This window comes from Piliocolobus tephrosceles, chromosome 15 (genome assembly GCF_002776525.5).
Source record: "Piliocolobus tephrosceles isolate RC106 chromosome 15, ASM277652v3, whole genome shotgun sequence".
Lineage (NCBI taxonomy): Eukaryota > Metazoa > Chordata > Mammalia > Primates > Cercopithecidae > Piliocolobus > Piliocolobus tephrosceles.
Genome location: NC_045448.1, coordinates 26,331,097 through 26,358,654, shown reverse-complemented (window position 1 = coordinate 26,358,654; position 27,558 = coordinate 26,331,097). Strand labels below are relative to the sequence as shown.

Here is a 27,558-nt window from a genome sequence, read left to right as displayed (position 1 = left end):
AAAGGTAAGAAAACTGACACTCAGCAGCAATTCCATTTCTAAAAAGAGGGTTTAAAAAAATAAGTGGGCTAGGCACAGTGGCTCACGCCTGTAACCCCAGCACTTTGGGATTCTGAGGTAGAAGGATCACTTGAGCCCAGGAGTTCAAGACGAGCCTGGTCAACATAGGGAGGACCCTATCTCTAGAAAAAAAAAAAATTAAAAATTAGCCAGGTGTGGTGGCACATGCCTGTGGTTCCAGGTACTCAGGAGGCTGAGGTGGGAGGATTGCCTGAGCCAAGGAGGTTGAGGCTGCAGTGATCACACCACTGCACTCCAGCCTAGGCAACAGAGTGACACCCTGTCTCCAAAAGAAAAAGAAAGAGCGAGAGAAAGATAAGTGGATGAGTGAATAGATAATGTGCACAAACAGTGTGCATTCCAGTGTGTTTATGTCCTCTAAAAAGAGGCACCTAGAAAAATAAACTAGGACATAGCCATACAAAGGAACACCATGTGGTCATTAAAAATGATGATGTATAGCTACATCTACAGATAGGGAAAAATATTTAGATATTGCAGTGGGATAATTAAAGAATCAGAGAGACCGAGGGGTTGAAGAGGAATTATTTCATTATTTAGGTGCACAGACCTAGTCGGATTAACATTTAAAGCACTGAGCCTCGAGCGAAGAGTTAAGCTACCTTTTAAGCATTTTGTGGGGCGAGGGGGGATCTGTGCAGGGGGAAGCATATTACAGAAGCGAGAAGCAAAGAGAGTTACTTAATTGAGACATGCATTATATTATTTTTTACTTTTTAAGGAACAACATGTTTTATGACTTGAGATTACCTGTTTAGTGACCTTGGAGCTGCACAGCTAGAGAAACAGATTCTCACAATGCCGGGAAAAGGGAGAGATAAGGCTCACTAGTCACAGAAGAACAGGCAGTTAATTTTAAGGGACTCCAGCTCTTTCTCTTCTTCAGGGAGAATTGGTTTTTTTTTTTTTTTTTTTTTTTTTTTTTTTTAACATATAACTGAGTTTTTGCTTACACATTCTTTAATTTCTTTTAATTTCTGTAGCATTTCCCCACTTTGGTACTTTTTATAACAAAGGTGTTAATAGAAAGCACCACTATTTGCCACCTCTTTGCGGAGCTGAGCTGTTTCTTCTACTGGCAGCCACTGATATTTGGTTAATGCCATCAACTGTGTGGCAGTGTGTCAGGTTACTACTGCCTCTATAGTTGATGAATACTCCTAATTACAGGGGTGAAAGGCAAGGAAGGATGAGGCAGATTCCAAGAAAAAACAAAAACCCACCAGTGAGGGTTTTGAATCTTTTAAAGGTTGAGAACCATCCTCTAAACAAGGAATCGGGGGATTATCTGGAGCAAGTCTGAACTGGAACATGGGCTAACTTGAGCATTTTAGCTGTGATTTCTACGACAGCTCAGCCATTATTATCTTTCCAGTCTTTTATGTCTACATTTTTTGTGACATTTGTGTCATTTTTGCAATTATGCTTTTTTTAGTTCTTTTTAAATTTTCATTATAAACTGGATACCCTAAAAGTTCCCCTTGCTTTAGAGGAATTAGAAAGAAGGATGGCTTGATTGTTCCTAACACACATGCCCCTGTCTATTTAGCTGATATGGCTGTCCTCCACAGATCCAATATAGGCAAGGGGGTGCTTTCTAAGCATCTGGAGCCTCTAGCTGATGCCAAGAGTGGCTTAGAGTAGAGAACCAAGATAAAGGGTTTGGATCTGGTAAGCAGGAGTCGTTTTGGGCATTTCTGCATAGAATTTTGTTTTTAGTCTCATCCTAATACTGTTGCCCTAGGCAGGTTGTTTCTCCTACTGCCTCTGTGCAAGCCTTCTTTTTTTTTTTTTGGTCAGGCAATACAGTACTTTTTAATTATGGAGGTTTTAACAACCAAACACTGGCTGAGGCTGTTGGTTCACTGGCAGGGATAGGCGAAGTGAAGTTATCTTGTGGCATTCATTTTTTTGCCTCTCATGGCCACTGGTCCCCTATATTAGTTTCTCCACATACATAGCATGAGGAAATTTCTAAGCTGCCAGCTACGTTTTTAGCTAGTTGAGCAAGTAAGGTTTTGGTTGATGGGAAAGCTCAGGCACTGACTGATCAAAATGCTTACAGAATGACTTACAGACCCGGAATTGTGGGGTTGGACACATCCCCACAATTGAGTCCTTCCAGTCTTTTTGACAATTAGTAGTGGAACTCCAAGGCCTACTCCTTGTCTATCAACTTGTAAGAGTGCTGTCTGTCCTGTAGACCAAAAAGGTAGCTCTGGCTTTAAGATAGTAAAATTTAACGGATTGCATATTCTTGTCTTGCAATTTGGTTTGATTGACATACTACTTAGCAGAGCAGTCCTTCCTGAATATAAGTGTTGGGGGTGTGCTAGCGTAGACCACTGAATGTTACAGTCTGGATATCTGATTTGTGGTTCTCCATACAGATGTTTAGGGCTGCCCCTGCTAAGCCTCTCCTGTGTTAAACCTTTGCAGACTATTTCTGGTTGTATGTGTAGGTTTCTAACTTGGTTCCTGTACATTTATAGTACGTATGGTACAGTAGAGTTTTAACTATGGTATTCCTTACCCAGGTAGTATGTATACAGTGTGGACATCCTTCTAGAGATTTATCCCCTTCTAGTATAGGCAGAAATGGTAACAACATCAGTATATGTGATAGAAGTGTGCTTATACTGGGCATGGGCATGGCAAACCTTCCTCTGGACACAGACATTTGCAGCATTTGCAATGATAACGTAACAGAACAATCAGTTTTGACAGAATTATAACTAGGTTTATAAACTGTATCCACATTTACTTATCCGGAGATGGTCCTCTTAGCTTCTGCTGTGCGTAGACTAGTCAGCTTCCAGGAGGTGACCAGAGTAGAGCTTGCAGGATCCTCAAGCTTCAGCCGTGCATAGACTGACCATCCTCCAGTGTGGTCAGAGCAGGGCAGTTGTCCTTCTTACAGGTGGTTGGGTTTCCCCGTAGGACTATTCGGGTGGGGCGATCTGGGTCTTGTTGGTTAATCCAACTGGTTATCGTCGGAGTCACTGCTGCCGCTGGTTTCAGCTGGCTATAGTGAATCCAAGGTGTGAAACCTGCAAGTTTAACAGCAGTGGAAGTAGACATGATTACAATATGAGGCCTATGCTATATAGGTCCTAGATTGGTTGGATTCCATTCTTGTAGCTTAAACAAAATCCTTAGGTTTGAAAGAGTGTATTGGGTCTATTAGACTTATAGGCATTTTTCTATACCTAGCCATGCATTTTTACATGGCCATACTTACAGTCTGCATTTGCCTTCTTAAAGTTCGTTCTTCTAGTTTACAGAGATTACCTTTAATCTGTCTTATGATGGGGGATGGGGTGGCCGACTGAAAAAAATCTCATAGGGCGACTACCCAGTTTGTTTGGTGGAGGTGCACCTAACTCGGAGGAGGACCATGGGCAAGACCTGATCCTACCTTTGATGAGTTTTTTTACACAATTTCTTCAGTAGCTGTTTGAGTGTCTGGTTCATGCATTCCACCTTCCCTGAACTCTGTGGTCAGTAGGCTCTGTGCAGTTTCCATTTGATCTTTAAAAGTTGAGTTAGGAGTTGTACAACTTCTGCCACAAATGCAGGACCATTGTCTGATCCTAGGGTTAGAGGCGACCCAAACCTTGGTATGATGTCTTTCAGTAGCAACTTTGTCATCCCTCGTGCCTTTTCAGTTCTGGTGGGGAAGGCCTCAACCCACCCCGAGTAGGTGCAAACACACACTAGCATATACCGGTAACCTCCTGCTTGAGGTAACTAGGTAAAGTCTATAAGCAGGTTCTCACAAGGCACAGCTCCTACTTCCTGAATTCCTAGAGGTCGAGTAGGTCCTTGTTTTGGATTATTCTGGGCACAGGATAAACATTGTTCACAAACAGCACGGGTGATGGCGGAGAGCTGTGGCACATAGAGATGCCAACCTATCAAAGTCTCTAGGGCCGTCCTTCCAATGTGTGTTCCTTGATGGATCTGCTTCACAAACCTTGGGGCTACGGTCTCTGGGATGGCTAGCCTCCTGTCAGAGAACAGCCACCATCCACCTTCAATATTTTTTTTTTGTTTCCTGACCAAACCAAGCTTTTTCACTTGAAGAGTAATTGGGTACCTCTGGTAAAGGGGGCTCTATAAGGACAGGCATTGCTAGAGTTCTTTCTTCAGGTAAAGCCTTGTCATTGCTGCCCACTGAGCCTCTCGGACTGCCTTTCTGTTGCCCTGTGCCTCATAGCTTTTTTTGATTTGGTGTCCTTTGCAATGAATGACAGCCACCTTCTCTGGAACCTATATGGCTTCTAATAATTGCAAAATTTCCTCTCTCTTTTTTAATTTTTTTTTTTCCTTTAGTAGTCAAAAGTCATCTCTCTTTGTATATTGCCCCATGGGCATGCAGGGTTGCAAAAGCAACGCCTTGAATCAGTATATATGTTTACTTTCTTCCCCTTGGACAATAACAGTGATCTAGTTAATGCTATTAATTCAGCCCTCTAAGCAGAAGTCCCAGAAGGTAAGGCTTGAGCCTCGACTACCGAGTGTTGGATCACTACCGCATACCCCGCATATCGCACCCCATCTGTTATGAAACTGCTACCATCAGTGAAGTATTTAACATCTGGGCTCTCCAAGGGGGTATCTCTGAGATCTTCCCAGCTCGAGAACACTTCGTCCACCAAATCTATGCAACAGTGGGGAAGGTCCTGCCAGCAGTGAGGCAACCTACCGTCCTTCCAGTCAGGTTCCTCCACAGGCAGCAGGGTAGCTGGGTTCAAGGTATTTACAGTCTCCAGTGTTATCTGGGGGTTTTTACACAGAAGCCCTTGATAGTTTAGCATTCTAGAGTTCGACAGCCAATGATGTCCTCTTTGCTCCGTTAAGGTGACTACAGCATGGGGCACCCGAACTATTAACTTCTGACCTAGGCTAGCTTGTTTGCATCTTTTATAAGGATTGCAGTAGCTGCCAACGCCCTGAGGCAGTGGGGCCAACCTAAGGCCACCAAGTCCAGTCTTTTGGATAAGTATGTTACCTGTTACCGGCCGATGCCAAGAGCCCAACAACTGAGTTAAGACTCCAACTGCCATTCCCTTTCATGTATCCACATACAAAAAGAAGGGCTTTTTTATATCTGGCAACCTTAGTGCCGGGGCTTGGATGAGAGCCTCCTTCATATCTTTGAAGGCCTTTTTCTGTTCCTTTTCCCATAGGAGGGGCTCTCTTTCTTTTCCTTTGGTAGCCTCATGTAAGGGCCTTGCTATAAGGGAGAAGTTTGGAATCCAGATTCGGTAGAATCCCGCCACACCTAGAAATTCCCTGACCTGCTGCCTTGAAACTGGGATGGGCAATGAACATGCAGCCTCCTTGCGTGCACTTCCAAGCCTGCACTGGCCTTGAGATACCATGAATCTTAGATCTCCAACCTCCTGAAAACAGACTTTTGCCTTGTCCTTGGACACCTTGTAAACTGGCCGGTATTCACCATTTGGCTTGTGCACAGGCAGCTGAGGAGTATTCCAGGAGGACTTGCATTTCACTATAATCCTATGTTCATAGAGCCGATTTAAATGTTTTGTTATGCCATCAGTTGCCTCTCTGGGTAGTGGGTATTGACAGACTCGTACCGGGGAACATAAGGGTTAAGCTCTATTATCACTGGGGGTCTGTTTGCAGCAAGTCCAGGGGGCTTGTCCTCAGCCCATACACCTGGTACCTTGAAAAGCATTCCCCACATATTGTGTAGGTCTGGCTCCAGTAGCCTTCCGGCACATGGTTTATAGAACCGCCATTTCTCAGTTCTTTAGACAGTCAGAGTCAAAATCATTGCCTTAGACTTTCTAAAGTATAATATCATATTCTCTTTACGTGTAAAGGAAATTTGTGCCTGCAGTTTCTGGAGTAAGTCTCTTTTCAACAAGGGCACTGGACAATTTGGCATATATAGAAACTCATACTGCACTTTTTGTCCCCCAATAACACATCTCCTGGATTTGCAAAACAACCTCTTTTCTTTGGTCCCAGTAGCCCCTACAATAGTAGCACAGTTCTTTGTGGGGTGACGAATTGGTGAGTTACCACAGAGAAATCAGCACCAGTATCAACCAAAAAATCCATTAATTGGCGGCCTACTTCCATAGAGACTATAGGCTCTCCAGGGCCTAAAATGATGAAGCCCGGTCTGTCTCAGTTCTCTAAATTCTCAGCCACCACTAAGCTGCTCAGATCAGGATCTGCCTTTGAAGCACCACAACTAGCAACCGAACGCTGCACTCAGGTGTTAGACCATTGACCATTTTCCTTATTCTTTTGACATTTATCCTTCTAGTGACCTTTCCTTTTGCACTGTGCACATTAATCTCTCTCTAGCCTCTGCCAGCTTTCAAACTCCTGTCCAGATTAGCCTTTTCCACGACTGTGTTCATGCCCGCATCCATGCCTCCCTGCAAAGCCAGCTTCTCTTCCTGTAAGGGCTGCTGCTAGTAAATTAGCCTTTCTTAAGCCTCCGATCAGCTTTCTTTTTTGCCTCTTGATCTCAGTTAATGCACACCTTGGTAGCCACCTTAATAAGCTGAGTAGCATTCACGCCTACGGAGCTTCTAACTTCTGCAATTTATGCCTGATAGCTCCTTGGGTCTGTCTGACAAATGCTGTATCCACTATGCGCTGATTTTCAGCAGCCTTAGGGTTAAACAGAGTGTACATCCAAAATGCCTCACAAAGTTTTTTTTAAAACTGGTTGGTGCTTTTATCTGCACCCTGGAGCACCTCTGAGATTTTTTTTATATTGGTTGCCTTTTTCTTTTACCATCCTTTAGCTTTTGGCAGAAATGCTTCTCGGCACTTTTGTAGAGGTTGAAGCTGCACTGCATCATCTGGGTCCTAGTGGGGGTCTTTTTGTTCTCTTAAGAGGCGTAAGCATAACTTGGGCACGGTCAGACCTGAGACGTGAGACGGCCTGCCTGACTTTTCCAGCCTTTCACTTTAACTTCCCAGAGCTCTGAGTTTTTCTTCTCCGGTGAGACCAGGAGCCTGTATTTCTTTGAACTTAACTCTTTAGGGGCAGTTAGCCTTGGTAAAGTGGGGCATAGATTGGAATGTAGGGAGGAGGGGTCTTTATTCCCTCCTGTGGTTCTTGCAAAACCAGTTTTCTCTTTCCTGAGACTTTTCTTTTGTCTCTATAGTTGCTGGCACAGCTGATTTTTACTTTCACTTTTGGCTTTTCCTTTTCACTTTTTACTTTTGGAGTTACAAGGCTCTGTGACTTTCCCTTTAACTCTGTAGCTGCCAGCGCAGCCGGTTTCTCTCAGCGTGAGCTGCGAGCGTTCTACAATAAACTGCTAGGCAGGGCTGCATTCATTTAGCCATGAATCAATATAAAGACTAGGTCTGAATACCCTGGCTGTCCTCCAACCCTAGTCACCACCATAAAACACACGGCCAATTTATCTATAGTGCGGTCGGCCAGCCATCCAACACTAAAAGAGGGTGATTCTAATTCACAGTATGTCCTTAACTTTTGAGCATCCAGTTTCATCCCATAATCACCTCTAAATCCTTTAAAAAAAAATTTTTTTTTATCATGCACTCCAAAGGAGTTGGTTTTGATGCTTTTCCTCCCATTTCCTCCCTTGTGGCGCACTTTCACTCTCACTTTTACTCTCGGGTCCACCAGACTGGGTCCTATTACGGGAATTTTGGACCCTGCTTAGCCAGGAACGTGCCTTCCCCTCTCACAGCCTGCCGCAGCCGTGAAGCTGGTCTTATCAGCCGTATACAACGTCCTGGGTCTGGTTTCCCCTGTGCTTGCCTCGGAGCACACAGCCCGTGTTAAGGGAGCTGTGCCTGCCCCTGTCACTCCCTGTGCTGGCCTCTCCCAAGACCGTCTCTTTTACACACTTTCACACACCTCTCCTGCCCCAGGACTCCTCATCGGACAAAAAGGGTATCTCCCATGTCCCGGGTGAGCCTAGTTAGGCTCCCACATTCACACACATACACACACCACTCCTACCCCAGAACTCCTCATTGGACGAAACGAGTCTCTTTCATGTCGCAGGTAGGTTCACACGCACCTACACGTTCCCAGTTCACATGCACCCACACGCTCCCATTTGGGGTGGCAAGTCACTCTTGCCACCCTGCCAGCAAGCTCTTCTTTTTTTTTTTTGAGGCGGAGTCTCGCTCTGTGACCCGGACTGGAGTGCAGTGGCCGGATCTCAGCTCACTGCAAGCTCCGCCTCCCGGGTTTACGCCATTCTCCTGCCTCAGCCTCCCGAGTAGCTGGGACTACAGGCGCCCGCCACCTCGCCCGGCTAGTTTTTGTATTTTTAGTAGAGACGGGGTTTCACCGTGTTAGCCAGGATGGTCTCGATCTCCTGACCTCGTGATCCACCCGTCTCGGCCTCCCAAAGTGCTGGGATTACAGGCTTGAGCCATCGTGCCCGGCCCAGCAAGCTCTTCTTGCTGCACTTGCCGCTCTATCGGCCTATTTTCTCCTTTCCACCTTAATAGTGGGGACACGAGTTTCATCCAAATTGGCAGACCATTCCTGCCACCCCCAGCCACTCTAGGTGGGATTAGTGGTCAGTGCCCGAGAGGTGATCAAGCTCCCCTTTGTCCCTATGGGACCAGCTTTCCTGACTTGGGCCTTTTCTTCTTACCGCGTTTCCTGAAGTGCTGGTATCATCCTGCAGCCCCATCTTCGGTTCCGTTGTGCTGCTGGGCAGGGCACCAGGTCACAGGGAGAGCTGGTCTCCATCCAGGTGAAGCACTCCCATGGTGCACCTTGGATGCCCGGTCTCCCCCTGGCCCCGGGGCTCTGTCCTGCAGGCAAAGGAGACAGTAAATCTGTTGTCTCCGGTCCCCGTATGGGCCACCAGAAATGCAGCAGGATAATTAAAGAATCAGAGAGACCCAGGGGTTGAGGAGGAATTATTTCATTATTTAGGTGCACCGACCCAGTTGGATTAACATTTAAAGGACTGAGCCTTGAACAAAGAGTTAAGCTACCTTTCAAGCGTTTTGTGGGGTGAGGGGAGATCTGTGCACGGGGAAGCATACTATAGAAGCGAGAAACAAAGAGAGTTAATTGAGGCATGCATTATATCATTTTTTACTTTTTAAGGAACAATGTGTTTTATGACTTGAGATGATCTGTCTAGTGACCCTGCAGCTGCACAGCTAGAGAAACAGTCTTCACAATGCCTGGGAAAGGGAGAGATAAGGCTCACTAGCCACAGAAAAACAGGCAGTTAATTTTAAAGGACTCTAGCTCTTTCTCTTCTTCAGGGGGGATTGGGTTTTTTTCTTTCTTTTTTTTTTTTTTTTTTTTTTACATATAACTGAGTTTTTGCTTACACATTCTTTAATTTCTTTTAATTTCTGTTCCAATATAGCTAAGTAAAACAACAGCATTCCAGAACAGCATTATACTATACAATTTTAGTCCATATGTAACCGAACGCAGGTGTGAATGCTTGCCGCTTGCAGAGTCCAATTAACAAGAGCAAGGTCTGGTAGAAGGAAAGTGATTTCATTATCCAAAGCTAGTAAAGGGACTGGGCGCGGTGGCTCACATCTGTAATCCCAGCACTTTGGCAGGCCGAGGTGGGCCTCAGCATCCAGAATAGTGCCTGACACATAAAAGGCACTCAACAGAATGAATAAATGAATAAACTATATAGAGTATAGAAAGAACATGCAATTACTTAGAATCAGATACCATAGAAGCAAACGTTTGGGGAATAGGGAGCAAACCTTTTGAAGTTTGAAAGAAAGATGGGGACAAATAAAAGGCTCTACTGCCAAATGATTAGCTGGTGGAGCACAGGCTCTAATTACAGTTACAGCCTGGTTTAACTGTGGTATATACACACAAGGGAATACTATGGAGCCTTAAAAAGGAAGGTAATCCTGTGACATGCTACACGAGTGGACCTTGAGGACCTTATGCTGAGTCAAATAAGCCGGTCACAAAAGGACAAATTCTGTAGAGGCTGGTCTCAAACTCCTGGGCTCAAGCCATCCTCCCGTCTCAGTCTCCCAAAGTGTTGGGATTACAGGCATGAACCAGTGCAACCCTTTTCAAATGTACAGTTTAGTAAGATACATTCACATTATTGTTCAACCAATCTCGAGAAGACTTTTCATCTTCGAAAACGAAAATTGTATCCATGAAACAACAACTCCCCAAATCCCCAGCCCCAAGCCCCTGGCAGCCATCATTCTACTTTCTGTCTCTATGAACGTGACTACTTTAGGTCCCTCATGTCAGTGGAATCCTACAGAATTTGTCCTTTTGTGATGGGTCCTCAAGGTCCATCTGTGTGGTAGCATGTTACAGGATTGCTTTCCCTTTTAAGGCTGCATAGTATTCCTTTGTACATATATACAAAGTTATCTGTATTTTGTTTATCCGTTTACCCATCAATGGACATTTGAGTTGCTTCCACCTTCTGGCTATTGTGATTAATGCTGCTATGAACATGAATATAGAAATATTTCTCCAAGCCCCCTTTTTTTTTTTTTTTGAGACAGAATCTTGCTCTGTCGCTAGGCAGGAGTGCAGTGGCTCGATCTCGGCTCACTGCAATCTCTGCCTCCCAGGTTCAAGCGATTCTCCTGCTTCAGCCTCCCAAGTAGCTGAGACTACAGATGCGCGCCACCACACCCAGCTAAGTTTTGTATTTTAGTAGAGATGGGGTTTCACCATGTTGGCCAGGACGGTCTTGATCTCTTGACTTTGTGATCTGCCCACCTCGGCCTCCCAAAGTGCTGGGATTACAGACATGAGCCACGGTGCCCAGCCCCACTGCTTTCAGTTCTTCTGGGTATATGCCCAGAAGTGGAATTGCTGGCTCATAGGGTAATTCTATATTTAATTTTTTAGGAACTGCCATGCTGTTTTCTATAGCAGCTGCACCATTTTACATCTCTACAAACACAAAAGAATTTCCATTTCTCCACATCCTCACCAACCCTTGCTATTTTCTGTTCTTTTGATAGTAACCATACTAATGGATTAATGGATGTGAAGTAGTATCTCATTGTGGTTTTGATTTGTGTCTCCCTAATGATTAGTAATGTTGAACATCTTTTCCTGTGCTATTGGCCATCTTCTTTGAAGATGAAGATACTCAAATTATTTGCCTTTTTTTTTTTTTTAGACAGAGTCTTGCTCTGTCAACCAGGCTGGAGTGCAGTGGTGTGATCTTGGCTCACTGCAAGCTCTGCCTCCCGGGTTCACACCATTCTCCTGCCTCAGCCTCCCAAGTAGCTGGGACTACAGGTGCCCACCACCGCACCCAGGTAAAGTTTTTATATTTTTTGTAGAGAGAGGTTTCACCATGTTAGCCTGGATGGTCTCGATCTCCTGACCTTGTGATCCACCTGCCTCAGCCTCCCAAAGTACTGGGATTACAGGTGTGAGCCACCATGCCCGGCCTATTTGCCCATTTTTAAATGGGGGTTTTCTGGGCGTGAATTTTAGTTCTTTATATATTCTGAATATTAACCCATTGTGAGATATATGATTTGCAAATATTTTCTGCCATTCCATAGGCTACCTTTTTACTGTTAATTGTGCCCTTTGATGCAGTTTTTAATTTTTATGAAATCCAATTTAATCTATTTTTTCCTTTGTTGCCTATGCTCTTGGTGCCATATCCAAGAAATCATTGCCAAATCTAATGTCATGTGTTTTCCCCCATGTTTTCTTTTAAGTGTTTATAAAACTGTAAGTTTTAGCTTTTATCTTTCTTTAGGTCTTTGATCCGTTTGAGTTCATTTTTGTATAGGGTGTAAGGTGAGGGTCCAACTTCATTATTTTGCATGTGGATGTCCAGTTTCCCCAACACCATTTGCTGAAAAGACTGTCCTTTCCCCAATGAATGGTCTTGGCACTGTTTTTGGCACTGTTGTCAAAAAGCATCTGATGGCCGAGTGCAGTGGCTCACACCTGTAATCCCAGCACTTTGGGAGACAGAGGTGGGTGGATCACTTGAGGCCAGGAGTTCAAGACCATGTTGGCCTGGCCACATGGTGAAACCCTGTCTCTACTAAAAATACAAAAAAATTTAGCCAGGCATGGTGATGCATGCCTGTAGTCCCAGCTACTCTGGAAGCAGAGGTTGCAGTGAGCCGAGATCGCTCCACTGCACTCCAGCCTTGGGTGACAGAGCAAGACTGTGTCCCAACCCCCACCCCACCCCAAAACAAAACAAAAAAAAAGCATTTGACTATAAATGTGAGGATTTATTTCTACGCTTAAAACAAACAATTAACTCCAGACTTTATTCAGATTTTACCAGTTTTTCCATGAATGTCCTTTTTCTGTTTCAGAATCCAGTCATTACATCACATTTAGTTGTCATGTCTGCTTAGCCTCCATTGATCTACGACAAATTCTCAGCATTTCCTTTTTATGACCTTGATAGTTTCGAGTATTGGTCAAGCATTTCATAGACTCCCTCAGTTTGGGTTTGCCTGTTTTCTCATGATTCGACTGGATTATGGATATTTGGAAAGAATACCACAGAGGTGAAGTGTACCTTGTGATGTACATCTAGGAGGCACGTGCATCCACATGGCCACACTGATGATGTTAACCTTGATCGCCTGGTTAAGCTGCGGTTTGCTGTTTCTCCACTGTAAGGCTGCCTTTTTCCCTTTCCATACAGTATTTACTGGAGTAAAGTCACTAAGCCCAGCCCACACTCAAAGGGGATGGGTGTGCTCCACCTCCTGGAGTCCAGAGTATCTACAGGTATTATTTGGAATTCTTCAGTAAGGAAGATGCGTCTCTCTTTTCCCTTCCCTTAGCTGTTTTAGGAACTGTTTTTACCTCGTCTGTAGGCATCCTACTTGGTTTTGCTTATTTTTGAAACTTTCCTGTCAATGATCATGAGTTATTTGCAGTATTTTGCTATTAAGAGCAATGCAGCTGTGAGCAGGCTTGTACATATTTCCTGGACTAATGTGCACGTTCTCTTAGGGAGTGCTCCTAAGAGCAGAAATGCTGGGTCACAGACCTTGTGTCTTGTATTCAGAGGTACAACATAATGCCAGACTGTTTTTTTTTTTTTGAGACAGAGTCTTACTCTGTTGCCCAGGCTGGAGTGCAGTGGCGCAATCTCAGCTCACTGCAAGCTCCGCCTCCTGGGTTCCATTCTCCTGCCTCAGACTTCCAAGTAGCTGGGACTACAGGCACCCACCACCACGCCCAGCTAATTTATTTATTTATTTTTTTGTATTGTTAGTAGAGACAGGGTTTCACAGTGTTAGCCAGGATGGTCTCGATCTCCTGACCTCGTGATCCGCCTGCCCTGGGCTCCCAGAGTGCTGGGATTACAGCTGTGAGCCACTGCATCTGGCCCAATTGCCAGACTGTTTTTCAAAGTGGTTTTGCCAATTTGCATTCTCACCAGCAGCATATAAAGTTCTAACTGGTCCACATTCCAAGACCAACAGTGGTATTCTCAGTCTTGTTAATTTTTGCCAGTCTGGTAGGTGTATCTCATTATGATCTTAATTTGTTTTTCCTGATTACTATTGAGCATCTTGTTATTTACCATATGCATATCATTTTCTAAAAACTGTGTGTTAAGATCTTTTGCCCTTTTTTTTTTTTTTTGAGATGGAGTCTTGCTCTTCGCCAAGAGCTGGAGTGTAGTGGTGCAATCTCGGCTCACTGTTAACCTCCGCCTCCCGGGTTCAAATTATTCTCCTGCTACAGCCTCCTGAGTAGCTGGGATTACAGGCACACGCCACCATGCCCGGCTATTTTTTGTATTTTTAGTAGAGACAGGGTTTCACCATGTTGGTCAGGCTAGTCTCGAACTCCTGACCTCATGATCTGCCCGCCTCGGCCTCCCAAAGTGCTGGGATTACAGGCACGAGCCACCGCGCCCGGCCAAGTGGTCTTTACTCTTATTGATTTGTAAGAATTATTTATATATCCTGGATTCTTTTAAAGCTGTATCTACTATATTTGCTCCACTTTTAGCTTGCTTATCCACCACTCTGTATCATCACATGAAGAACAAAAGTTCTTATTTCAACACAGGGAAATTTATAGATCCTTCATGCTTAGTATTTTCAATGTCTTCTTCAAGAAATCCCTCTCTCCCTTCAACCTAAGGTCACAGGGTTATTTTTTTTCTAAATTTTAAGGTTTTTATATTTAATTTATTTATACCTCATTTTTGTGATATATATGTAAATATAATGGTTTTCAGTATTAAAAACTCACAGTATAATTACCAAGGAAACCATGAGGAAATGATGCTGAGACTCTCAAATATCCTTTTAAGAGGTTAGGACTAGGTCTCCTGCCCAATTTGTCCCTGAACTACAGGGTGATTTTGATTCCCAGTAACTTGCATAGACCTAAGCAACAATCACACAAATGTCCATAAAAAGAAGCCAGTGTTTCTTTAAACACTAGCATCCATGTTATTTAGTACAGGGTAGCTGTCAAAAATCTGAGAGGATTTAGAGTAGTTGATTAAAATAAAAAACCTCTTTACACTTTACTTAAATCCTGGCTAACAGAAGCATGTCCAAAAAGTGAAATAAATGTTCTGCGGTTCAGCAGTGGGGAAAACCAAAGGTGCTATTCTAAAACAGCCTGGACTGTCAAGCTGGACGCAGTGACTTACACCTGTAATCCCAGCACTTTGGGAGGCCGAGGCTGATGGATCACCTGAAGTCAGCAGTTCAAGACCAGCCTGGCCAACATGGCGAAACACCATCTCTACTAAAAATACAAAAATTAGCCAAGTGTGGTGGCGGGTGCCTGTAGTCCCAGCTACTCGGGAGGCTGAGGCAGAAGAATTGCTTGAACTGGGGAGGCGGAGCTTGCAGTGAGCCGAGATCATACCACTGCACTCCAGCCTGGGGGACAGAGGGAGACTCCGTCTCAAAAAATAAATAAAATAAGATAAATAAATAAACAGGATTGTCTTTATGTTCCCAGCAGTCTCACCATTGACCAAAATAGTTAGAAGTTATAAATGAGTAATTAAAGGCAAAATCTGGTCCTAAGCCAAGAGAACCACCCTCCCCTGACCAATAAAAAATGAGGTAAACAGTTCTCTGATATTTCTCCACTTTATTAAGTTGACCACCATATTTATGTATCTAAACATTTTTTTGTAAGTTTTCAGTGGTGTTTAGATTCTGAATTATTTTTCCACAATTAGGCACATTGGTTTGTATTTTATAGAGAACACTTATCTTTAGGACACAGATAAGAACAAGTATAATTTGCAGATATTACAAAGATGACTTCCAAATCTCAACTGACCTCTTTCCCAACTGCAAACACTCATTTAGTCTTTAGTGACAACAGAGACCAAAAACAACCCCCTACACATGTGTGTGTGAGATTCTGGTGGCTTAGAAATCCCTGAAAGAGCAGTAAACTGATAATTGAAAAGCTCAGAACACTGGCAAGGCTTAAGTGCAAAGTATTTAACAGAAGGCCACAAGAATTGTTTTCCTCAGAGGAGCTAGGAACTATAAATGTCATTTAGTAATGCATTGAAATGGCATTGCCTGGTGTGAGTGTTGCACAGAAACTTCAGGTCGCTTCTTCTGGATCTATTATTTTGGATAAGCTTCCACTATCATAGCATGGCCCTGTAAAGAAAACAAAGTCCAATTAGAGCAATGAATGGTGAAGAATCCAGTTAGTCAGAGACAGCAGAGAATAATGAGAAAAGTACAGGCTTTGGAGTTGGATCCTGGCTCTGCCATTCAATCACTGTGTGATCCTGGGAAACTTTGTAGTCAGTCTAAAGTGGAATTTCTTTTACAAAATGGGGTTCATAGTGTCTATCTCATAGAGTTTTTGTGGACATTACATAACATACAGTACAGCTGTGTATGTGTGTATATATATACACACATATATTTATATACATTCATATATACATGTATACATATATGCATCAGGCTCTACTACAGAATCTAATTCCTAGTGATGCTCTACAAATGGATGCTGTTAAAATGAGAAATCCAGGGGCTTTTTTAACTAAAAAAGCATGATACAGCAAATACCAATACAGTAAAACAAACATGATACAGCAAATACCAATAAAAGTAAGTTTCTAGAGGGGAAAACTGAGGCTCTGAAAGGTTAAGTGACTCACCCAAATCACAAAGCTATTAAGGTAACAGGGCCAGGATTTGAAACCAGGTCTAGATGATTCCAAAGTCTGGGCTTGTCCCTTCTTTGTGCCTCGCTCTGTCGCCCAGGCTGGAGTACAGTGGTGCGATCTCAGGTCACTGCAAGCTCCGCCTCCTGGGTTCACGCCATTCTCCTGCCTCAGCCTCCTGAGTAGCTGGGACTACAGGCGCCCGCCACCACGCCTGGCTAATTTTTTTTTGTATTTTTAGTAGAGACAGGGTTTCACCATGTTAATCAGAATGGTCTCAATCTCCTGACCTCGTGATCCACCAGCCTCGGCCTCCCAAAGTGCTGGGATTACAGGCGTGAGCCACCACGCCCGGCCAGAAGTAGAATATATTTTATCCAGCACTATACACAGTGCTATGTACTAGCTATGTCCTTAGTTTAGATGAGTCTAAATCCTAGCATAGAGTTTTTAGACACTCTGTCTCTAAAAAACAAAAAAGTAAATAAAAGAAACTATTATTTACAAAGTGCCAAGTTGAGCACTGTGTAGGTTTAAAGATTTGCTATGTGGTCTTTGTCCTCAATCAAGTATACACTGGAGTTCAAAACAAACTATTAGGTACTTTGTTTTTTTTTTTTTTGCTTGTTTGTTTGGTTTTCTTTTTTTGAAACAGGTTCTCCCTCTGTCACCGAGGTTGGAGTACAGTGGCCTGAACACGGCTCATTGCAGCCTCAACCTCCCAGGCTCAGGTGACACTTCCACCTCAGCCTCCCAAGTAGCTGGGACTACAGGCATGCACCAACACGCCCAGCTAGTTTTTGTATTTTTAGTAGAGATGGGGTTTTGCCATGTTGTCCAGGATGGTCTTGAACTCCTGAGCTCAAGCAATCTGCCCACCTCAACCACCCAAAGTGCTGGGATTACAGGCATGAGCTACCACGTCTGGCATGTAAAGTATGCTGAAAAGGCACAAGCAGACAAAAAAGCAGGGATAGGAAGGTTTGACTGACTTGGGGGTTGTCCTGAAAGAATTCGTAATAAGGTAGAATACTCCTCTCTGGCTTGCTTATTTTATTATTTACTTTAATTTCTTTATTTGCTTTTTGAGACAAGGTCTCACTCTGTCACCCAGGCTAAAGTGCAGTGGCGTGAATACAGCTCACTGCAGCCTCAACATCCCGGTCTCAAGCAATCAGCTCACCTCAGCCTCCCGAGTAGCTGGGACCACAGGTGCATGCCATCATACCTGGCTAATTTTTGTATTTTTGTTAGAGATGAGGTTTTGCCATGTTGCCCAGGCTGGTCTCGAATTCCTGGGTTCAAGCTGCCTCAGCCTCCCAAAATGCTGGGACTACAGGCATGAGCCACCGTGCCCAGCCCTCTCTAGCTTGATTTTAAACATACAGTTTTCATGTTCCATGTTTTTTCTTGCTCTAGATCAGATTTGGCAACACCTGGAGATACTTCTGGTCATGCCAACTGTGTGCACATGGGGCAGAGGTGGGGAGGAGCTTGTTACTGCTATCTGGTGGGTAGAGGCCATGCTAAACACCCTACAACACACAGCACAGCCCCCCACAACAACGAATTGTTTGGCCCAAAATGTTAGTGCCAAAGTTGAGAAACCCTGCTTTAGATTCACCATGATAGATTTCTCCTGTCTCCAGTCATGTTGGTATTACTCACATGGCTCTTGATCAAACAATGTCAAGTTTAATCTAGTTTCTCAGATGCATCTTATCTTCTCTCTTCACTATACTAAAAACTTCTAGAAGGTGCTAGGTATCATTCTTTGTTCATCCATAAAAGCATCCAGTATTGTCTCATTTATACTCTACATGCTAGATAAAGAATTATGGAACACATACTCAAATCTGCAGACATTACCCTATGTGGATTACGCACTATGCTCGTGAGTAATGTGTACAGGTTACCTCCCTGGTAGAAGTCTGGCATGGAGAGATAGAGGGATAGCTCAAGTCTTAATGGACCATAGTTTTCTGTAGATGAAGTTACACAGATTAAAAAACATTTCTGATCATAAAGTCCAAAATGTTCCAACTGATAAATAACTGACCCCTTGGTTTCTGCAAAGTCTCTGATGAAAATTCATGAAAAAGGGCTTTTAAATGTGAGATTTATTTTGTTTATTTTTGAGACAGAGTCCCTCTGTCACTCAGGCTGGAGTGCAGTGGCGCCATCTCGGCTAATTGCAACCTACACCTCCGGGATTCAAGCGATTCCCCTGCCTCAGCCTCCCGAGTAGCTGGAATTCTAGGCGCATACCACCATGGTAGGCTAATTTGTGTAATTTTAGTAGAGACAAGGTTTCACCATGTTGGCCAGGCTGGTCTTGAACTCCTGACCTCAAGTGATCCACCCGCCTCAACTTCCCAAAGTGTTGGGATTACAGGCATGAGCCAACCTCCCAAAGTGTTGGGATTACAGGCGTGAGCCACTGCATCCGGCCTGTTTATGCTTTTAAATATTTATTCATTTTGATCAGGAACAGGAAGTTTCTCTAATCTAGAGGAAGAGAAAATCTGTTCACATTGTAATAAAAAAAAAAAAAGAACAGGGCAGGCACAGTGGCTCATGCCTGTAATCCCAGCACTTTGGGAGGCTGAGGCAGGCGGATCACCTGAGATCAGGAGTTGGAGACCAGCCTGGCCAATACGGTGAAACCCCATCTCTACTAAAAATACAAAAAAATTACCCGGGCTTGGTGGTGAGCGCCTGTAATCCCAGCTAATCAGGAGGCTGAGACAGGAGAATTGCTTGAACCTGCAAGGCAGAGGTTGCAGTGAGCCGAGATGGCGCCACTGCATTCCAGCCTGGGGGACAGAGCAAGACTCTGTCTCAAAAAACAAACAAACAAAAAACAAACTACAATCTTCCTTTTGGATTTTATTCCTAGAGTGAGATGCTACAGCAGTCAGGAAGTTGGGTCTGTAATGCAAGCGAAGTAGAAAGGAAAAAAATCTGTCAACAATATACTTCCCCAGCTGAACAGCAGTAAGTTATCCAGAAGTTTAAAATTAACTCCCCAGTTAAGGTATAATTCAGTTCTCTAGAAAGACAGTTTCTCTCTTGGAGAGATTTCATAAAGTCTTACGGTGACTAGATAAATAAAAGTTTATTATTAAAGAAGAAAATATATCAAGATGTGAATAATGATAATGTCTGATGGGGAGATTATAGATGACTCTAAGTTTTTCCATATACTTTTCATATATTCCACAATTTTCATAATCAGCATATATTTGTAAGTAAAAAATAAACATTATTATTTGGGAAAAATAGCTTGGGTTTAAATAGCAGTTTCCTTCCAAAGAATTACCAGAATTATGGCAGGGCATGATGGCAAAACCTTGTCTCTACTAAAAATACAAAAGTTAACTGGGCACGGTGGTGCATGCCTGTAATCTCAACTACTCGGGAGGCTGAGGCATGAGAATCACCTGAATCCGGGAAGTGGAGGTTGCAGTGAGCTAAGATATGACCACTGCATTCCAACCTGGGCGACAGAGCAAGACCCTGTCTCAAAAAAAAAAAAAAAAAACCCCAAAAAACAAAAAGTATTATCAGAATTAAAGCTGTTATCCCTCCCCACTCCCCACCCCCAGGTCATCAAAAATATTGCTTTAAGAAGGTTTCAAACTAAATCATACATTCTAGTCATTCCAAGAAAATGACTCTCTGGAGGGTCCTATGACACCACGGTAACGTACCTGCCCTCCAGCTGCACAGGCAGCCACTAAGCCATACTGGCCTCCTTCTTTCCGTAATCTGTTGGCAGCTGCCATGACCAACCTGCAGCCAGTGGCTCCAAATGGGTGTCCCAGGGACAGAGATCCACCCCAGTTATTAAACTTCTCCAAAGGAGGCAATCCAACCTGGCTCCCACAAAGACACAAATGTAAAGATAAGTTTACTTAAGATCAGAATCGAGCCAGGCTCTTAGTACCATGAAGTAAGAGGGATAAAGGAAAATACCTAACATCAGACATATTACAAATAATTTTACTGCAAAAGAAAGTAAGTCTAGGTCAATATTAAAAGTCAGGAGTCCATTTATTTTTCATCTAATGCCAGAATGAAAGGAACAAAAGATAACATAGAATTTTAATTTTGCTAATTTCTATTTTTAAACTAAGAAATAAATATATTTAATGAAACAAGAATTTCTATCCTTACACTAAGAAATAAATATCTTTAATGAAAGACAAAATTCTTCAAAAGAAAGAGAAGCTTTTCCTTCATATTCTTAAGAACAGGTAACTAAGATCCAATTATTAACGTGCTTTGAAAATTCAAGCATTTTTTAAAATCAGAAACTCACCTTGGTTTTTCTACCCATGTAGTTTTCTGCAAACCAATCAGAATCCATGGCTTTAAAATTTGCCAAAATCTGACCCTGGAAGAGAAAATAATTGAATAAGAACCTTGTTATTCATGTTCCTCTACGCTTTCTTATAGGCACGGTTTGTGAAAATTTAACAACTTGTAGGTATGGTTTAAAGTTGAGCAAATTGGATGGGCGCAGTGGCTCACATCTGTAATCCCAGCACTTTGGGAGGCTGAGGCGGGTGGATCATCTGAGGTCAGGAGTTCAAGACCAGCCTGACCAATATGGTGAAACCCCGTCTCTATTAAAATATTTAAAAAATGAGTCGGGCATGGTAGCAGGCACCTGCAATCCCAGCTACTCGAGAGGCTGAGACAAGAAAATTGCTTGAACCCAGAAGGCAGAGGTTGCAGTGAGCTGAGATCGCACCACTGCACTCCAGAGGGTGCAACAGAGCAAGACTCTGTCTCAAAAAAAAAAGTAAAGTTGAACAAATCTTTGTATCAGTTTTCAATGAGAATTTCCTAAAGAAACAATTTGGTATGTTCTCCAACATTGTATGTGTGGCCCTTCCTTCCCTCCCCTCGGGTACCTCCCAGCAGTGTGAGTCAGTACTTAAAATATATAGGTCCACTCCTGCTCTACTCACATCATAAACCATGCCGTGCTCGCTCCCACAAATATGGATGACATTTTTTATGACTCTAGTCCCTTCATATGTGTCTTTCAAATGACTTACCGAGAAAGCTTCATGAAATTCAAAAGCATCAATATCATTCATGGTTAATCCTGCCTTTTCTAGAACTTTTGGAGTAGCATATGTTGGTCTGAAAAGAAAAAATAAGTAATATCTTAAAACTTTAATTTTTAAACTAAGAGCTTCTTCATATTCCCCAAACTGAGTTTAACATAGGTACTCTAATGTCTTTTCACTCATTCTTTGGTTTTTCTGTATTGATTAATTAAATGTTAAAGATAAAATAATGAACTGTACAGACATGCCCTCTACCCTTATTATATTGCAGAACAATGAGGGATAAGGACAAGCTAATAACATGAAGAACTGAAGAACAGAGTTCAAAGAGCAAGGCAAAGGAAAGGGCTTGACTGATGTGAACATCACAGTGGAGGCCAGTGAGGCTACAGCCTTCCGAGGGAGCGGAACAGAGTCTAAACATGGGAAGGCTTTTATAAAAGGCTATATTAGGAAGATTGTGAAGCAGGGTGTGTAGCCATATGAAAAAATGCCTACGATAACTTCATGAAAAAATGTAAGTTGTGTGCATCCATATATATATATATATATATGTAAAACTTAAAGGAAAAAATGGAAAATAATCCAAAACGGTTAAAATGATATACCAACAGAAAGGATTACTATTATTTTATTTATTTATTTATTTTTTTGAGACAGAGTCTCGCTCTGTCACCCAGGCTGGAGTTCAGTGGTGCGATCTTGGCTCACTGCAAGCTCCGCCTCCTGGGTTCATGCCATTCTCCTGACTCAGCCTCCCAAGTAGCTGGGACTACAGGCGCCCGCCACCACGCCCGGCTAATTTTTTTGTATTTTTAGTAGAGACAGGGCTTCACCGTGTTAGCCAGGATGGTCTCAATCTCCTGACCTTGTGATCTGCCCACCTTGGCCTCCCAAAGTGCTGGGATTACAGGTGTAAGCCACTGTGCCCGGCCAGATTACTATTATTTAAAAAAAAAAAACAAACAAACTACCACATAAACCAATTATGAACTCAGGGCTTAATATACTCTCAAACCAGTGTAATAAATAAATAAATAAATAATAAACCAGTGTTAACCATTTATTAACAAGTATAATAAAATGTGAGCAATCAAATACTTGTGATTATAGTCCAAGGACACAAACAGCTACCTACCCGAGTAACAGTTGATCTTTTGGATCCTGAGACACATACATAAAATCCCTAGGTAAAAAAATAGAGGGGTGAGCTCTGGTAATAAAGAAATCAGAGATGATTCGTTTGAACATTTACTTTACCTCAAATATGCCTTCGGCTTATAACCCATGGCCAAAGCCTTTTCCTCTGCCATAATCAATATTGCAGATGCGCCATCAGTCTGAAATGTTAATCAGCACAATGTTAACATTCTTCAGCCTATCTGGAGGTCTTTCTCCAGCCAGCTTATATATTCTGTACCTGAATCTATTAACTCATTAGACTTATACAGTGATTCTGTATAATAACACTTACTTCGCTGTATCCATCATTAAATCATAATTCAAACATACACACACAGACTAATTTTTAGAGGATGAGGGTAGAGAAGGCTGTTCAAAAGTATCATAATAATCAAAATGAATCAACAGAAGAAGTAACTTTAGAAATAAATGCTCATGGCCAGGCATGGTGGCTCATGCCTATAATCCCAGCACTTTGGGAGGCTGAGGCGGGCAGATCATGAGGCAGGCGATCAAGACCATCCTGGCTAACATGGTGAAACCGCATCTCTACTAAAAATACAAAAACTTAGCCAGGTGTGGTGGCACACACCTGTAGTCGTAGCTACTCGGGAAGCTGAGGCAGGAGAATCACTTGAACCCGGGAGGCGGAGGTTGCAGTGAGCTGTGATCACCCCACTGCACTCCAGCCTGGGTGACAGAGCGAGACTCTGTCTCAAAAAAAAAAAAGAAAAAGAAAAAAAGAAAGAAGTGTTCATAATAAATACTTATTTAAGCCAAAGTTTTTAGTTTTTGGCACAAAATATTAACCAAAATAAACATATCTCTTATTTATTTTTACATTTTCTGGGCTGTTTCTGAGCTGCTTTCTGCCCATGGCTTATAGGTCATTTTATTCAACTTAAAAATTCTATAATGAGCAAACCAATGGGAGAACCAGCTGAGGACATTAGAACCACAAGCTTCCCTCTTTGGATACACCCCATACATTTCTTCCCAAATGACAACCGAGAAGCCGGAGGACAAAGAAGTACTACTGAAAAAACGTCCTTTACCATACTTCGAAAAAGAAAAGCTCCCCCCAAAAGTCCAGAATTCCAAAGAAAAGGAAACTATTCTTCATAATTTGTAAAATCAAAATAAGTTCTACCATATTCTGTCATATTTTTATAACTTGGCAACCCTGAAGAGACTGTGTAGCCACCAATAGGGTGTCCATAAAGTCTGGAGGCACAGGTGACCATTTGGAATAAATGGTTTACAGATATTACATTAATAACAGGTTCAGTGTGCCATCGTGCAAAATTGCAATGAATGTGGGGCATTAATGCAGTCCCCAAAATCCATGTATTGTGATGATTTGTCTCTGATTCTCACTAAATAAACCTGGACCTTAAGCATACCCTGGAAGTAATCCAAAGAATGCAGATCTGATGTGTAGTCCATGCCACATGGCTCTATCATCCAATTTGGTTTTGCAAATGACCAACCTAACCAGCTCTTCACCACCTGGGATTAACAGGGTGGTGTTCCACACTGTTGGAACTACTCTAGAGTCCACTCCCCTAGCCTATCAAGAGCAGGCATTAATTATTCATTTACCATGGGCAAATATGTTAAACATCTGCCTATGTTTTCAAGACTTTATGGCCAGGTAGGAGAGTTACATTGTAAAAGAAACTTTGACCAGATGGCCTATATCCAGAAGACTATATCCAAGGTGGTAAGAGAAGAGAAATCACATCTTACAAGCAGCAGCAGAATCAACAAAGATGTTTAACTGAGGAGTCAGAAAAGCAAGGAAGGATATGAAGCTACATGTTGATAAGTTAAAAACACACACACACACACACACACAAAACAAACAATGGTAGATTTGTTCCATGATGCTTACAGGAAAATAATATTGGTGTCAATGTAAAGCAGTTTTTTTGTTTGTTTGTTTTTGTTATTTTTTTGAGACGGAGTCTCGCTCTGTCGCCCAGGCTGGAGTGCAGTGGCTTGATCTCAGCTCACTGCAAGCTCTGCCTCCCAGGTTCACGCCATTCTCCTGCCTCAGCCTCCCGAGTAGCTGGGACTACAGGTACCCGCCACCACACCCGGCTAATTTTTTTGTATTTTTAGTAGAGACGGGGTTTCACCATGTTAGCCGGGATGGTTTCACCATGTTAGCCGGGATGGTCTCGATCTCCTGACCTCATGATCCGTCCATCTCGGCCTCCCAAAGTGCTGGGATTACAGGCGTGAGCCACTTCGCCCGGGCCTAGTAAAGCAGTTTTCTAACAATCAGAGCTGGAAGAGGTATCCTGTTACTCTTTCTGCCTGCTTTTCCTTGTCTTCTACGACTTCCCAGTTCATACCTTATGCTCCAACCTAACTTTTCCCCCAAAGAACCCCTTGCTCTCATACTTCCTTGATTTTGCATTTGCTGTTCCCTTTGTACAGAATGCCTTTTTTTTTTTTTTTTTTTGAGATGAGTTTCGCTCTTGTTGCCCAGGCTGGAGTGCAATGGTGCAATCTCGGCTCACTGCAACCTCCGCTCCTCCCAGGTTCAAGCAATTCTCTTGCCTCAGCCTCCTGAGTAGCTACGATTACAGGTCATGTGCCACCACACCTGGCTGATTTTGTATTTTTAGTAGAGACAGGGTTTCTCCATGTTGGCCAGGCTGGTCTCGAACTCTTGACCTCAGGTGATCTGCCTGCCTCAGCCTCCCAAAGTGCTGGGATTACAGGCGTGAGCCACCACGCCTGGCCTGGAATGCCTTTTAAAATCCTTCCTGAGTTGGCTTTCACTTTTCCTTCAAGATTTGCTGCTCAAGTGTTACCTCTTCCAAGAAGACTCTCCGACTACCCCCCGATCTGTGTCAGGGGTTTGACCTAAGCCTACGCCTATGCTTACAGCCATCACAGCATCTCACTATATTGCAATTGTCTATTCTTTTCATTTCCAGGGCCCACCATAAGCAATAGAAGTTTTCTGACTGGTTAAGTGCCTGAAGAAAAGAGCTTTTGTAGCAGAATGGTGGCTGGATTAGGTGACTTCTCGGGCCTTAAAACCATGATTCCATTTTTTTTTTTATGACTCCACTTTCACATTAAAATGAATAACTATATTTTTACCCTCTATTCATAACACACACACAAAAATTTATATTAGGCTTTTCTACGGAGAGTACAGAAATAGAAAAGTCACTACTAAATACAAATAGCATTGACAGTTACCAAGAAAGAAGAATTTGCAGCTGTCACTGTGCCGTAGGGCTTGATGAATGCAGGTTTTAGTTTGGCCATCTGCTCCAGTGAGGAAGGACGAATGCCATTATCTTTGGTAACTGTATCTTTTCCTATTAAAAAAATGAATTTTTTTTGCCTCTTTGGAACTATAAGCCTTATATATCTTCTCCAGAGAAATATGCTTTAAAAATTACAAAAACAAATGAAATATAAACCTTACCTATTCACTAGAAGGAAAGTGTTTTATAATTATCATATTATCAAATTTTAAACTAAAGTCTTAAAAGACAGTTGGGAAATCATCTAAATCCTTTACTAAAAATAGGACATCCTATTTCTTAAGACATTCATTCACAGTTGGTTATTCTATACAGAAGTCAGACGATTCAGGAATTTTAAAAACAGGCATGTATGTAGGAACTAAAATATACCAGCAAGATCTAAAAGGAGACTCTGTTTGTCTTACTTTTTTTTTTTTTTTTTAATTAGAGATGAAGTCTCACTCTGTTGACCAGGTTGGTCTTGAACTCCTGGCCTCAACTGATCCTCCTGCCTCAGCCTCCCGAAGTGCTGAGATTAGTGCTCAGACCTTAAAAGGACACTCTTGTAGAAACTTTAAAAAAATGTTTACCTATTGTTACAACATAAATCAAACTTTGTGTCCATATTTAAGAATAAAGGCTGAATGCTTTGGAAACAGAACCAACGCACTTATTGAAAAATCACTTGGGATTTTTTTGAGTTTTAGGAGCAATTCAGAACTCCCTAATTAGTGTCATGAAGCATTTCATTTTACCTGGTACTTTGAAGGGTACGATATCAGAAAGGAGTCCTTCATCCTGTGCCTTCTTGGCCAGACTGTGAGAACGCAGTGCGTACTCATCCTGTTCCAGCCGAGAAACAGCAAAGGCGGCGGCCAGTCGGTCTGCAGAGTGGCCCATGGTCTCACTGGTGGAGAACTCAGCAACCGCAGGAAGCTGGGAAAGGAGATATCCGAGAAGCAGGTACACCGTTAACAGGTGTTATTCCAACACCTAGGATTGTTCTGTGTTATTTGGAAAAGTTAAAATCTATTTGTTTACCATTAATCAATCAAGACCAAGACAAGGAAAGTTCTTTGTGAGCAGAGGATCTCTAAAGAGGGCTCACAAATTAAAGTTTTCTACCCAGTATGTTTTTTTTTTTTTCATCTTGACCAAATAACCCTTTCCTCTAACTACAGAATCTACACCTACTACAGCATAGCAGAGTCCACACTGCAATACCTAATTCTAAATCTCTGCAGTGGGATGCCCTGCAAACACAAGCCTTACCTCAGGTGCTAGGAAATTCAATCGGAATTTAGAGATTAAAGACAGTCGCTGGCCCATAGATTTGGCCTTATTGAGATCAAGCATCAGTTTTCTCATTTTCCTTGAGTGACGAATAGGGACATCGGACATCAACTCGACACCACCTGCCACGATCACATCACACTGGCCAGAAGCAATCAAGCCAACACCTACAGAGCACAGGTTATGCTTCATGAATATCTTTTACAGAAAATAACATACCATTCCAATTTAAGCTTCTTGATTAAAAGGCTGAATCGCAGTTATCAGCTTTGTACAACATCTATAATTAAGGTTTTCAACTTTTCAGAAGAATTAAGGTAATTGTTTTAAATGACTAAAAACACATTCAACACGTTAGAGAAAAACAAGTTTCATTCCTGCCATATGGACATCAACTTCTAGAAATATCCATTGGACCAACTCTTGAACAAATCATTATTCCAAACCAGAACATCTTGCATATTTATATGCTCCCAGCTTTAGTTTTTTTTTTTTTTTTTTTTT

General features: G+C 42.5%; 1 protein-coding gene and 1 long non-coding RNA gene across 4 annotated transcripts in view; both read right to left on the bottom strand.

The window, feature by feature from the left end:
• Positions 1 to 972: 972 nt before the first annotated feature.
• Positions 973 to 8,312, bottom strand: LOC111554464. The gene is made up of 2 exons (XR_002735255.2): positions 8,075 to 8,312; positions 973 to 3,131 (listed from the first exon to the last, which is right to left on the bottom strand). It is a non-coding gene; the product is annotated as an uncharacterized LOC111554464 (long non-coding RNA).
• A 6,847-nt stretch (positions 8,313 to 15,159) lies between these two features.
• The window catches only part of HADHB (hydroxyacyl-CoA dehydrogenase trifunctional multienzyme complex subunit beta), a 49,033-nt gene continuing 36,634 nt past the window's right edge, over positions 15,160 to 27,558 (bottom strand). For all 3 annotated transcript variants that reach the window (XM_023230006.2, XM_023230008.1, XM_023230007.3), the window contains exons 8-16: positions 27,034 to 27,221; positions 26,517 to 26,697; positions 25,709 to 25,830; positions 22,565 to 22,644; positions 22,443 to 22,490; positions 21,290 to 21,377; positions 20,545 to 20,619; positions 19,934 to 20,098; positions 15,160 to 15,702 (exon numbers count right to left, since the gene is read on the bottom strand). In XM_023230006.2, coding sequence (XP_023085774.1) covers positions 15,667 to 15,702; positions 19,934 to 20,098; positions 20,545 to 20,619; positions 21,290 to 21,377; positions 22,443 to 22,490; positions 22,565 to 22,644; positions 25,709 to 25,830; positions 26,517 to 26,697; positions 27,034 to 27,221 — 983 coding nt within the window. In that variant the 3' untranslated portion in view covers positions 15,160 to 15,666. The remainder of the gene's footprint in view (positions 15,703 to 19,933; positions 20,099 to 20,544; positions 20,620 to 21,289; positions 21,378 to 22,442; positions 22,491 to 22,564; positions 22,645 to 25,708; positions 25,831 to 26,516; positions 26,698 to 27,033; positions 27,222 to 27,558) is intronic.